Here is a 12,727-nt window from a genome sequence, read left to right as displayed (position 1 = left end):
ATTCTCTCTCTCACAAGTAATACTCACAATTACGCTTAAGTCAGCTAAGTCTAATGTTATCTAAACCAGCATGAGACGTGGATTCTGTTCATTACACTAGAGAACAGTGGAGAATGTGAGTGAGTGGATGTTTGTTGTTTATTTGTCATGAGTCAAATGCTGGTAGAATGTAAGCAAGAGAATGTTTGTTGCTCATTCGTCATGAGTCAGATGCTGGTAGAATGTCATGAATCAGCCATGGCTGGCTGCCTTCTTACTAAATCTTCTGAGGAGCTGTTTTATGTGTACACAGTGTAATCATGACATTGGGCAACACACAGAAAGGAAACTCTCTATCATTACCCTGAAAGATTGTATGAAAGTGAGATTAACTAGACTCCGGGGGTGTAACAACTCGCTCCCAACAAAGTATCCAGTAACAACACAGAGTCTTTATGAATAACCTGGAATCCTGGAAGTAAATCTATGACCCACATCTGACGAAGTACATGATAGCAGTGCAGTAACTAGCGGTTGAGCACAATACCACAGTCCACCACAGTGACTTGAGTGTTGTTATTCTGGATAAATACTTCTCTCACCACCTCTAGCCCGTTCTCCACCTCGCCAAAGACATTAGGGCACTTCACGGCACCATCAAGACTTTTGGTGGTGATGATAAACTGTGCAGCCTTGGTAGCATCACCGGGAAACCCCATGACAGCACCCGCCCTGTTTGACTTTCGGTACTCCCACGTAACATCCATTATACCTGGCCCTTCAGTCCTAGCATACTGTCCACCACTCACACAGTCCCCTGGGACCCTGCGGTCCTTCACCCGTTGTAGTCTGGTGTTGAGGTACGAGACGCCACGCTGACCAGTACACAGCATGAAAAATTGCTGAGATAATGGTGTGTAGGGACTCAGACGGATGTGGACCCGCCCTCTTGTTGACCCTCCCCATGCCAGGTCCAGGAATGCCAGGATGAAGGAAGGGTCCACAACACCCACCACCTCACTCACCTGCACAACACGATACCGTCAGGAAGGAAGCAAGGAAGGGAGTAATGAGGGAAGAAAGCAAGCAAGCAAGGAAGGGAGTAACGAGGGAAGGAAGGAAGCAAGGAAGGAGTAAAGAGGGAAGGAAACAAGCAAACAAGGAAGGGAGTAAAGAGGGAAGGAAACAAGCAAGCAAGGAAGAGAGTAAAGGTGGGAAGGAAGGAAGGAAGGAAGAGAATAAAGGCTGATGAAGACAAAATATGGAAGGAAGGAAGAGAACAAGGAGAGGTGAGGAGAAGGGGAGGAGAAAACAAGAAAAAATAAAGTAAAATGGGAGGGAGAGAGAGAGAGAGAGAGAGAGAGAGAGAGAGAGAGAGAGGAGAAGAAGAAGAAGAAGAAGAAGAAGTATAATGCATAAGGAAACAGGAAGAGAAAATGAAAGATGGAAGGAAGAGTAAATTTTTGGAGGGAGAGAGGTGGCAGACTGAGAATGTGGGAAATGATGAGGTGGGGAGAGTGAGCAGGACTGACTGACTTAGTTACGATAGATGGGAGTAAATTAGGCCTGTATTCTCGTAGGTTAAGTTACCTTCCCAACATCTCTTCCAAAACAATTTATTGTGTTACTTCTGTGTTACTTAAATCATTCTAATATCACCATACTGTGTTAATAAGGTACATAACGATATCATCCAGACGTATTCATAAACAATTCGGTAAGGAAGAGGTATTAGGGAGCTTCCTTGACCAACGAGAATATGGACCTTAACCAGAGGGAAGAGCAGATTTTTTATGATGGGAAACCCTAGACTAATAAATTAACTCTTTTGGTTTTGTCTTTAGTACCCAAAATGAAAGAGATGGGGATGTAAGCTGGGGGGGAAGGCAACGGAATGGCAGGAGGCTGGACGACATGGAGGCAATTTGTTTGTGGCCACCCCATAAGGGATTAAGGCGTCATTTCAGAAAGTATCTGAACTTAGGCTCTAGAGAAATAAATAGCTAACCTATTGAGCTAGGATACTAATCCTCCTCAAGGCAGGCCTCTTCTGACTTGACGCACGTAGCCCAGCGTTCTTACGATTACCTGAAACGTTTTTCGAAGTCGGTTTTTGGTATCTCCTGCAGGTGCTTCGTCGCATTCGTCATGATCTCTTCTCTCGGATGAATGCTGCTCAAGGTGTGTTCGAGTGTGTTAATTGCGATCCAGATTTTCTGAAAACAGTTAGCACTGGGGATGAGACTTGGGTGTGAGGGTACGACAGAAACCAAAGCACAGTCGTCCTAGTGGAAACAAGCAGGGTCGCCTCGGCCAAAAAAAGCACGACAGGTCCGTAGCAAGGTGAAAAGCATTCGCCTATTGACATTCTTTTTTGACTACTGTGGTGTTGTGCATCACGAATACACACCAGAAGGTCAGATCGTCAACAGACATTACTGCCTCGACATTATCCGTTGTCTTCATGACGCTGTTCTGCATAAGAGACCAGGCCTTTGGAAAGTGGCAAGTTGGAAGCTGCACCGTGACAACGCCCCTGCCCATTTTTTTCAACTGATTCAGGAATTTTTGGCCAAGCACAAAATCCCACAGGTTCGGCTGGCTCCATACTCACCAGACATGGTTCCGTGTGACTTTTGGTTATTCCGCAAGCTCAAAACTCCGCTGAAGGGTTCCCGATTTGAGACAAGAGAAGAGATCATGACGAGTTCGACAAAGAACCTGCAGGAGATACTGAAAAGCAACTTTGAAAATATGTTTCAGGCAATGGAAAGAATGCTGGACTAGGTGTGTCATGTCGGAAGGGGCAGCTTTGAGGGCATTAGTGTCCAACTCAACAGGTTAGCCATTTATTTTTTTTAGATCCTAAGGTCACATACCTTCTGACCAGACCTCGTAGAGAGATAGTACCCAAGAAGTACATGTTGTTACTTGTTGAATTACATGAATAGCAAAAAACAAAAGATGCAAGATTATTACTGAAGCTACAAGACCTGTGTTAATTCTTGAACACTGTGGAATTAGTGGAATGATGTGCTTTAGACAGGCAAGATAAAATCCTGTGGTAGATTGTGTGTGTAGATCAGATATTGGCAGTTAGGGAAATGACAGAGGAAATTAGTTGGAGAAGTACAGGGAGGTTTTAGAAGAAGAAGAGGTTGTGTCGATCAGATATTCATTCTTAGATCTTTAGTGGAAAAGTTACTCGAGAAGGGAAAGAAGTTGTATGCAGCTTTCATGAATTTGGAGAAAGCATATAACAGAGCAGATAGACAAGGGATATTGAAAATAATTAGAATAAATAAAGTAAATGGGAAGTTTTTGAATCCCATGAAGAGTATGTATGAGTGAGTTACAGCTGCAGTGCGTGTGCATGGTGAACTGGGTAAATTTTCCTGTCTGAATGTTGGATTGAAACAGGGATGTGTCATGCCTCCGTTATTGTTCAAACTGTATATGGATGAGATTATAAGAGATACAAGGTAGGGCAGTGGATGTTGGAGCTGCCCTAATGAGAGAAGGCAGCTTTTGGAGCGTCCTGTACTGTTGTTTGCAGATGATACTGTGCTGTTAAGTGAAGACGAAGGGGAACTGCAGGGCTTGGTGAATGAATTTGGGGAAGTGTGTAAAAAACGGAATCTAAAGGTGAATGTAGGGATGAGTAAAGTTATGGTCTTTGAGAGAAGTGAAGTCACAGAATGCACAATGAGGTTGGATGAGGAGGAAATCTGAAATGTGGGTGCATTTAAGTACTTGGGTAGTGTGATGAGTAAGGATGGAAGTTTGGAGGACGAAGTGCTTGAAAGGGTGCAACAATGAAGAAAGGTTACTGGTTCTTTGAAAGCAGTGATAAGAAATAGGGAAGTGAGCATGGATGTAAAAAAAAGTTGCTGCTTGATAGTATTGTGATACCAACTCTAACAAAATGGAAGTGAAGCTTGGACCTTGTTCGAAGGAAACAAGTCAAGAGTGAGAGCTATGAAAATGAAATATCTGATAGGAGCATTTGGAGTTACATGGTGTGACAGACTGAAAAATGAAGTGAAGGAGCATTGTAGTGTCGATGTGGATGTGACACAAAGTGTTAGGAAACATACAGAGGTGGGTTGGCCAAGCGGAGAGGATGGAGAGGGAGAGACTAACGAAGGGAGTGTATGTGAGTGAGGTGGAGGGTGGTAGAGGGAGGGGGAGGCCGAGGATGAGATGGATGGATGGAGTAGAGAGGTATATGAGAGACAGGGGTGTAAATTGGGGGGAGCTCAGCAAAATGGCAGGAGGCAGTGCGACATGGAGGCGATTTGTTAGTGGCCACCCCAAACGGGATTAAGGCGTCTGGCTATAGACAGAGAGATAAATTATACGTGGCATAAGGATAACAGGCAAAGAGGTGTGACAGATGAGGGTACAAGTGTGAGTGTTGGTTACCGGAATTATGCGGGCGTGGGAAGGCGGGGGCTGATCTTGGAGGCAGGTCAGGTAAAGTCGATCTTTACTAAGGGTTATCTTGGAGAAGCGGAGGCAACTTTCATCTTTTTGGACAGCAAATATCAGGCCAGCCTCTACCAACCTTCTGGTGGACCAACTCATCCTAAGAAGCTGATTAACCTGTGATAGGACCAGTACATTATTACCTTTGATGGTACATTATTACCTATGACAGTGCTGGTTGGGATGCTGTGTGCAGGGACAGTAATGAATAACTTACTGTTATTTGCTCCATCCTTTTCTTGATGGTGTTGACGTTGTCCATGATCGTGAAGGCCAGGTCTGGGTGTGGAAGGGAGGTGGGGATGTGTGTGGCATCAACGTTCACTGACACCATGTCCAGGGCTGTCTTGATGTCCTCACAGACCTATACCAACACAAGACTAAGTGGTGGAGGCTTTGGCTGACAAGCTTACCAGCGACATGGTAGTGGTACATCATTAGGGTTCATACATCAGCCCCATTCATGTGATGTTTATAGAAGAGCACAAGAGTCCTTATCTTATATACAAGTCTGGTAGTAAAAGCATTAGAGAACTTGAGGGAGTGGCTTCCTACCTTCCAGCTGGTGGCGACAGTGTTAGTGTCTGGGAAAAGTTCCTGGCATCTGTGCCTCCAGTCCTTCACCTGCACATTGCTTTGGTCAGCGTGGCCGATGGCTCCACCAATATCCTGTGCTGAGTTAGCATTGGCCAGACACCTAAGTGTGGCTTCCAGCTGGCTCTCTTTTTCCTTTCCTTCTTCCTTCATGGCCACCACTCTAGCGTCCTCCTGTTCTATCAGCGTCATGGCATCAGTATTGCGCTGCATCAGGTCTTGTAAACTGCTTTGTAATTGGAGGTGCTGGTCCTTGCAGTCTGCCAGCTGGGTCCGGTACTGGTCCAGCTGGGACTGGGTGCCTTGGCAGCCAATGGCCTGTCTGCTCACACGGCTCTTCTGCTCCTCCAACAGGGACCATAACTTCCTGCTTATCCCGCTGGACATTTCGTGTATTGTGCCGTCTCCTGTTTCAAAAGCTACTGCTGCTTCCTGTGCCTGTTGTAGTTGCTTGAGTCTCTGGATCACAGCCTCCAAAACATAGCTGATGGGGATCTGATCCACGGAAGTAGCAGTGTGGCAGATGCGGCAGTCAGGGCAGGACAGCTGGTTGGCTGTGATCAGTTGTGACATGCAAGCTGAACAGAAAGTATGTCCACAGGGCAGAGTGCGTGGCCGACGCTCACTCTGGTCATAGGGGATGTAGCACACACTGCATTCCACAGGGTTATGCTGTTACACAACAAGAATATTAGTCACAGGTACTGACATGCTAAACTTCTACTCTATCAAGATATATTAATATTCCATGATAACAAGGCAGTATCATGACCTCAGTATTATTGGCTGGCTGACAATAAAGCAGCACCACGACCTCCAGAAAATTGATGTCCATATTGTATCCTATAAATGATGAACTAATACCAGTGATATGAACATTCTATACCTAGTGGTGGTATTTGGTATAGATCCATAGTAACACATATATTAGTAGTGACAGTTATTCTGTGTGTGTGTGTGTGTGTGTGTGTGTGTGTGTGTGTCTATCTCTATCTATACATACATGTATACAAAGAGACAGATAGATGAATAGTGTGTGTGTGTGGTGTGTGTGTGTGTGTGTGTGTGTGTGTGTGTGTGTGTGTGTGTGTGTGTGTGTGTGTGTGTGTGTGTGTATCTATATCTATACATACACTTATATAGATAGACAGATAGATGAACAATGTGTGTGTGTGTGTGTGTGTGTGTGTGTGTGTGTGTGTGTGTCTATCTCTATCTATACATACATGTATACAAAGAGACAGATAGATGAATAGTGTGTGTGTGTGTGTGTGTGTGTGTGTGTGTGTGTATCTATATCTATACATACACTTATATAGATAGACAGATAGATGAACAATGTGTGTGTGTGTGTGTGTGTGTGTGTGTGTGTGTGTGTGTGTGTGTGTGTGTGTGTGTGTGTGTGTGTGTGTGTGTGTGTGTGTGTTTCCTTACCTAATTGTATCTCAACAAGAATGAGTCAAGCTCGACCTGTCGCATGTATTAAATCACTTTTATCATAAATATCCTTAAATTAATGAATTGTTTGGCACATACTGTTTCATTCAGTAGTGCATTCCACTGATCAGTTGCCCGATTAGGGGAAATGAATTTCATCTCCGCTTTATCATCTCTTTTTTTATGCAGTTTTTTGCAGTGTCCTCTTGCTGATGCTTCCCAATGGGTTATATACTCATTTATGGCTATTTTCTCTTTCCTTGAGACACATTTATATAGCATAATCATGTCTCCTCTTTTCCTTCTTTCCTGTAATGTTGGCAGATTCAGTTTTTCTAGTATTTCTTCGTAGCTTAGATCCCTTAAGCCTGGTACCCTTCTTGTAGCGGCCCTTTGAACTTTTTCAGTCTTATCTATGTGTTTTTTGAGATGAGGATTCCAGACTACGGATGCATACTCCAGGGTTGGTCTGATGAATGATGTTATTATCTTTCTTAGCATGTCTTCATTTATGTATGTGAACGCTATGCTTATATTAGCAAGCAGTGTATACATGTCCCGTACCTTCTCACTGATGTGGACAGCCGGAGATAGTCTGTTATTGATAATCACACCTAGGTCCTTCTCTCTTTCTGATGTGTGTGGGGTTTTAATTCCCAACTTATAATCCCAATTTGGTCTATTTCCACTTTTACCAAACTTAATTATATGACATCTGTCCACATTTAATTCTATTTGCCATTTATCACTTCATTCATGAAGTTTATTTAATTCCTCTTGTAGCTCCGTACAATAGTCTGTGTTAGTAATTCTCCTTTGTTTTTTTGCTTCATCAGCAAACATATATAGATAGCTTTCATTTCCAGTGTTACTGTCTATATCATATATATACACTAAAAGCATAATTGGTGCCAGCACTGAACCCTGTGGAACTCCACTGGACACTTCCCTCCATGATGAGTAATTTCCCCTTTGTACTGTTCTCATTTCCCTTTTTCTGAGAAAATCTTGCATCCAACAGTACAGGTTGCCTTGGATTCCTCCTTGATCGTACAGTTTCCATAAAAGTCTTTGATGCAGTACTGTCAAATGTTCTCTTGATATCTAGATAGATACTGTAGCCTACACCCTTTCTTTTCTTTTCTGTAATGTTTCTGCAATCTATCATAGTAGCTTAATAGGTTAGTAACACATGATTTTCCCTTTCTATAACCAAACCACCTTTCTGTTATTATATTGTGTTCTTCTAGATGGTTTACCCAAACTTTTCTTACCAGCTTTTCTAATTTCTTACAACACTGGTTAGTGATACTGGTCGTTCGTTGCGTGGATTTCGTCTATTTCTTGAATACGGAACAATGTTTGCTTTCTTCCAAATATCAGGTAGTTTACCTTGACCCATGGATTCCTTGAATATTAAATATATTGGTCTACTTAACTCTTTTGCACATTCATGTAGCACCCAATATGAAATTTCGTCAGTAACATTTGCTTTTCCTTTGTCTGATTTACTTAACTCCCCCTGTATTTCTTTTTCTGATATATATATATATATATATATATATATATATATATATATATATATGTGTGTGTGTCCTTTTTTTCTGATGTTTTCCTTTACACGCTGTCAGGAAAAAATTCCTGCACAAAGTCCGGGAGCTTTTGGTCCCAACAGCTTTCATGGCTTCTTACATCTAGGGTATTCCAATTTATATTTGTACTGAAATATCCAGTTAATATAATTCTCTCAGATTTCTCTTCCACTCTGTGTAGTAATGCTCTTAAACTCTGAATTGTACTCTCTGCCAGGTCTTCATATGCGCCTCTTTCCCAAGTGTTTGTTCTGGGTGGCATGTATAAATTTGCCAAAATTAATTTCTCTTCAGATGTAGTAATTTCTACTGCAATCAGCTCTACTTGTGAGGGTATATCTAGTTCTATTTCTTTCACTTGTAGATTTTTCTTTGTTAATATTATAATTCCTCCTTTTTTTTTTTATTCCTGTATCTTCTCCATATATTGTATTCCTTTAAGTTTAGGGTATCGTTTGATATCCTTGGGGTTAATTTTGTTTGTTAGGCAAATAATATGTTGTTCATTTTCTTTGTTATGATCTTTCATCTCTAATAATTTAGATACCATTCCATCAACATTTGAGTACATCAACTTAATCAGCTTGTTTATATACTTCCTATAGCTTGAGTCGATTTCCTTCCTTTTTTTTTTTTTCTTTTTTATTCCCTTCTGGTTATGTACCACTTTCGTACCTGCAATCCAATTAATTTGTAAAAATAAAAAATTACTCTTCTCTTCCTCTGATCCTTCCTCGTTTTTTGTTTTTGCCTCCTCCCTCTTCTCCTTTAGTGTACCCAATTCCTCTTGAGTTAGGCATCTTTTTATCCATACTTCTTTGAATTCACCCTTTTCCATGAGTTTGTTGGCATTTTTTAATATTTCCTCTTCAGTGTTTGCACTCTGGAATGTTACTCTCAGGGGCCTTGACTTAGTTCTCTCATATTTTCCTGAACTTTTATGTTCTTCTGTATTTTTCTCACAGATATCCTCTGATACTTGCTGCTGTATCTTCATTATATTTTCCATCTCCTTTTTGTCCCTTGAGATTTATTTTTTTTCTTTTTTTCTTCACCTATGCCACTGATTACTGTGGATTTGTTAACCTCTACAGCTTTCCTGGCCAGTTTTGGGTTATTCTTTATAATTTCTTTCACTTCATTTCTTAAGCTTTTTTCTTCTACCTTAGCATCTAAATCATTCTTTACTTTCACCATTTCAGCATAAGTAGTGTGTACCTCATCTTGGTAATTTCTCACCATTTCATTTACCTGTGTTAATATCTCTTCAGTGTTACTACTTTGGTCTATCAGACTGCGTGCTTGCCTGATTTTCTCCGTATCATTACTGAAATCATCCATATTATTATTCTCTCATGGTTATCAACTGCATATCCCATTTCACTAGCCTTTGTTCTCAGTGAATTTACCTCAGTTGATAGTTCATCTATTGTTGTGGCTTTTCTGTTTGTTTCCTTTATTAATTCCTCATTCTTTTCCTATTGTCTGCGTAGCTCATTCTTGATTTCAATTTCTATTTGAAGAGATCTTTCTAGCCTACTTACCCTATTCAGCTAATTTATCGTAAGTTTGCTTTTCAACCAGGTCTGGGTATAAGTCATTATCCTGTTTTTTACCTTTGTCTATTTTCTTAACACCTTCTAAAGGCATCTTTCCAAAATAATCCATCTTAAAAAAAATATCTCTACTTACAGTTTTTGCATCACTCTGTCGTCTGCTAACCTTGGTGCTGTCCTGCTGACGTAAGGAAATTCATCACATTCCTTGACCACTGGTATATTTACTGTAGTCTACATTTCTTTCTTATTTCTACTATGTTGACTCATCACCTAAATTAGCTTGATACGAGATTGACCCATAAATAGACACAATTTAGGTAACCCCAGAGCGGAGTTCAGTGATACACGTCCAACCCGTGTGCTTGTCACTCAGTGTGTGTGTGTGTGTGTGTGTGTGTGTATATATATATATATATATATATATATATATATATATATATATATATATATATATATATAGAAATATATATATATATATATATATATATATATATATATATATATATATATATATATATATATATATTAACGACAGAACAGAGGAAGGACAGACAAATAAATAAAAAAATCGATACAACAAAGTACATGTGTCCCCCATTCATAAAAAAATCTGTAACCGTTGGACCTGAACAGCTGTAGATTAAAGTCTGGTGAGAAGTCAATCTGGGGAAGCGAGTTGCAAAGAGATGCAGTTCGGGGAATAAAATAATTCTAATATACAGAAGTTCTGCAATATGGCTGTGTGACAGTCCAGTCATGAGTGCTACCAGATGCACGGGGGAAGACATGGAGAGGTGGCACAATGGACACAGCTTCGTCTGAGCATTTACCATAAAAGTATCTATAAAATAATGCAAGGGAGGCAACATTTCTTCTTACCTTAGGCGAGGTAGTTTATTTGTTATAGTAGGGTTATTAATAATTCTAACAGCTTTATTCTGAATCTTGTCTAGTTGTTTTAGTGCAACCTCTCCATATACATTCCACAAGGGTGAGCAATGTTCCAGCTGAGTGCACACGACTTATAAACTATTCCTAACTGCTCTATGTACACACATGTATAGAGAGACAGATAGACAGGCAGACAGATTTTGTGTGTGTGTGTGTGTGTGTGTGTGTGTGTGTGTGTGTGTGTGTGTGTGTGTGTGTGTGTGTGTGTGTGTGTGCGCGGAGCATGACATCAGTTCTTTGATAACCAACTCTACCTTGAAACTAGAAAACACTCAGAGAGCTCATACCTTCGCCAATGCTGGATCTGGATCCAGCCGAAAGATAATCAATTCTTCCTTTGGCTCATTTCTCACCCTTCCACAAAATTTCATTGAAATTCATTAAGAACTGGAGATATCGCCTGGCCAAACAAACACATAAACATAGGTGAATATATAACCTCCTCCAACTTCTTTGGCGGAAATAATGTTTCATACAAGGTGTTCAAAGTACAGTACACACCTTCTGTACATTAGGCATTGGTCACTGCACGCCACGTTGCCTAAGGGCACAAGCCAAGTACTGTAACGTAATAAACAACTGTTAACCACCACACTCACTGTAGTTACTGGGTTGAGATGGGGGCTGGTGACTTCCTGTGAGTGGGATGGATTTTGTTGTGACTGTTCTGACGACTGTTGACCTCCCATTGTACTGTTGACCTGGTAAAATATAACGAAAGTAAGACAGATAGAGAGATAGATAGACAGATAGATAGATAGATGTTGAGAGATAGATAGATAGAGAGAGAGAGAGAGAGAGAGAGAGGGAGAGAGACAGAGAGAGAGAGAGAGAGAGGGAGAGAGGTCCATTCACTTCATCAAACTATTTTGATTGTATACATTAACGTATGTTACTTATTTATGTGATACAAAGTGTTAGGGGAAATACACTGAGGTGCTATGGCAATGTGGAGAGGATGGAGAGTAAGAGACTAATTAGGAGACTGTATGAGTGAGAGGGAGGGGCAGACCGAGGATGAGATGGAGCCTTGGAGAGATGTACATGAGACTAACTAGGAGAGTGAATGTGGGCAACGTGGAGAAGGGGAGAGGGAGGAAGAGACCGAGGATGAGATGGAGTGATGAAACTGAGAAGCATATGAGAGACTAACTAGGAGAATATGTGGATAATGTGAAGGGGCGAGTGGGAGGGGGAGATAAAGGATGAGGCGGAGGGATGGAGTGAAGAGGTATGTGAGAGACTAACTAGGAGTGTGTGTGAGTGAGGTAAAGAGGGGGAGTGAGGGGGAGACCGAGGCTGAGATGGAGGGATGGAGAGAGAGGTATGAGAGAGGGAGGTGTATAGTGGGGGGAGGGCAGCAAAATGGAGGAGATTTGTTTGTGGCAACTCTTTACGGGATTAAGGTGTCTGGTTATATATAGATGGACAGAAAGACAGATACACAGATAGATAAACAGGTAGATAGATTCAGATGGAATTCATTCATAAACTGAACTATTTTGTCATCAGCATTATTCCAAATTCAAAATATATCACCATGTAGTATTATGAATTTTAATAAATATACTCCAACTCCAATCTGTTTTTTTTTTTTTTTTTTTTTTTAGTAAAGCCCTAAATTTTGATACTGAACGGCCATTTTGACTTAAGAAAAAAAAAAAAAAACTAACCATACCCCATACCATGAGTGTGTGAAGCATTATTCCGACGGGACTGGATTAGGCATTCATGATACACACATGCGTACATACACATACATATGTGCATACATACATAAAATTATCCTCACTCAGGTTCGGACAAAAGCTTCTTAAGACAAAAGCCCCTGTCAAGTGAGGTTAGGCTTGGTTAGGTTAGGTTGCACTAGACTAGGCTTGGCTATGTTAGCGTAGGGTAGGTTAGGTTCAAAGTAGCATGGTGTGCTGTACTTATCTGACACTTTATCAACACATGTATGCAATACACTACCTCCTGCTACTATGAAATTTCCCTTGCTAGTGTCTGTGATGTTCTCTTCACCTTTATTAAACGTTAAATGGCTTAAATAAGACCGAAGAGGGTCTTAGATCCCGGACATAAATGAACTTACTTGCCACACTGCTGGAAGTTACAGCCACCAGCTTG

The 12,727-nt window shown here is 41.0% G+C and overlaps 1 protein-coding gene across 1 annotated transcript; it reads right to left on the bottom strand.

The window, feature by feature from the left end:
- Window positions 1–506: 506 nt before the first annotated feature.
- LOC145395649 (uncharacterized) lies at window positions 507–11,289 on the bottom strand. Its single transcript, XM_080269217.1, has 5 exons — window positions 11,200–11,289; window positions 5,224–5,733; window positions 4,685–4,831; window positions 4,405–4,584; window positions 507–1,004 (listed from the first exon to the last, which is right to left on the bottom strand). Exons 1-5 carry the CDS (start codon window positions 11,287–11,289, stop codon window positions 507–509), a joined length of 1,425 nt encoding a protein of 474 aa, XP_080125343.1.
- Window positions 11,290–12,727: the final 1,438 nt, after the last annotated feature.

Source organism: Coenobita brevimanus, chromosome 32, assembly GCF_032717465.1.
Source record: "Coenobita brevimanus isolate Jiangsu-jjx chromosome 32, ASM3271746v2, whole genome shotgun sequence".
NCBI classification, from domain to species: domain Eukaryota; kingdom Metazoa; phylum Arthropoda; class Malacostraca; order Decapoda; family Coenobitidae; genus Coenobita; species Coenobita brevimanus.
The sequence above is the reverse complement of the archived record's forward strand: the minus strand, read 5'-3'. Positions and strand labels throughout refer to the sequence as shown.

Bases quoted from the DNA above. Each gene is read 5' to 3' on its own strand.
- LOC145395649 (XM_080269217.1), bottom strand. From the start codon at position 11,289: ATGGGAGGTCAACAGTCGTCAGAACAGTCACAACAAAATCCATCCCAC. The intron at 4,832-5,223 runs GTGGTGGCCATG...GTGTTGGTATAG, and splicing joins TAGAACAGGAGGACGCTAGA to GTCTGTGAGGACATCAAGAC. The intron at 4,585-4,684 runs GTAAGTTATTCA...GTCCTATCACAG, and splicing joins AAAGGATGGAGCAAATAACA to GTTAATCAGCTTCTTAGGAT.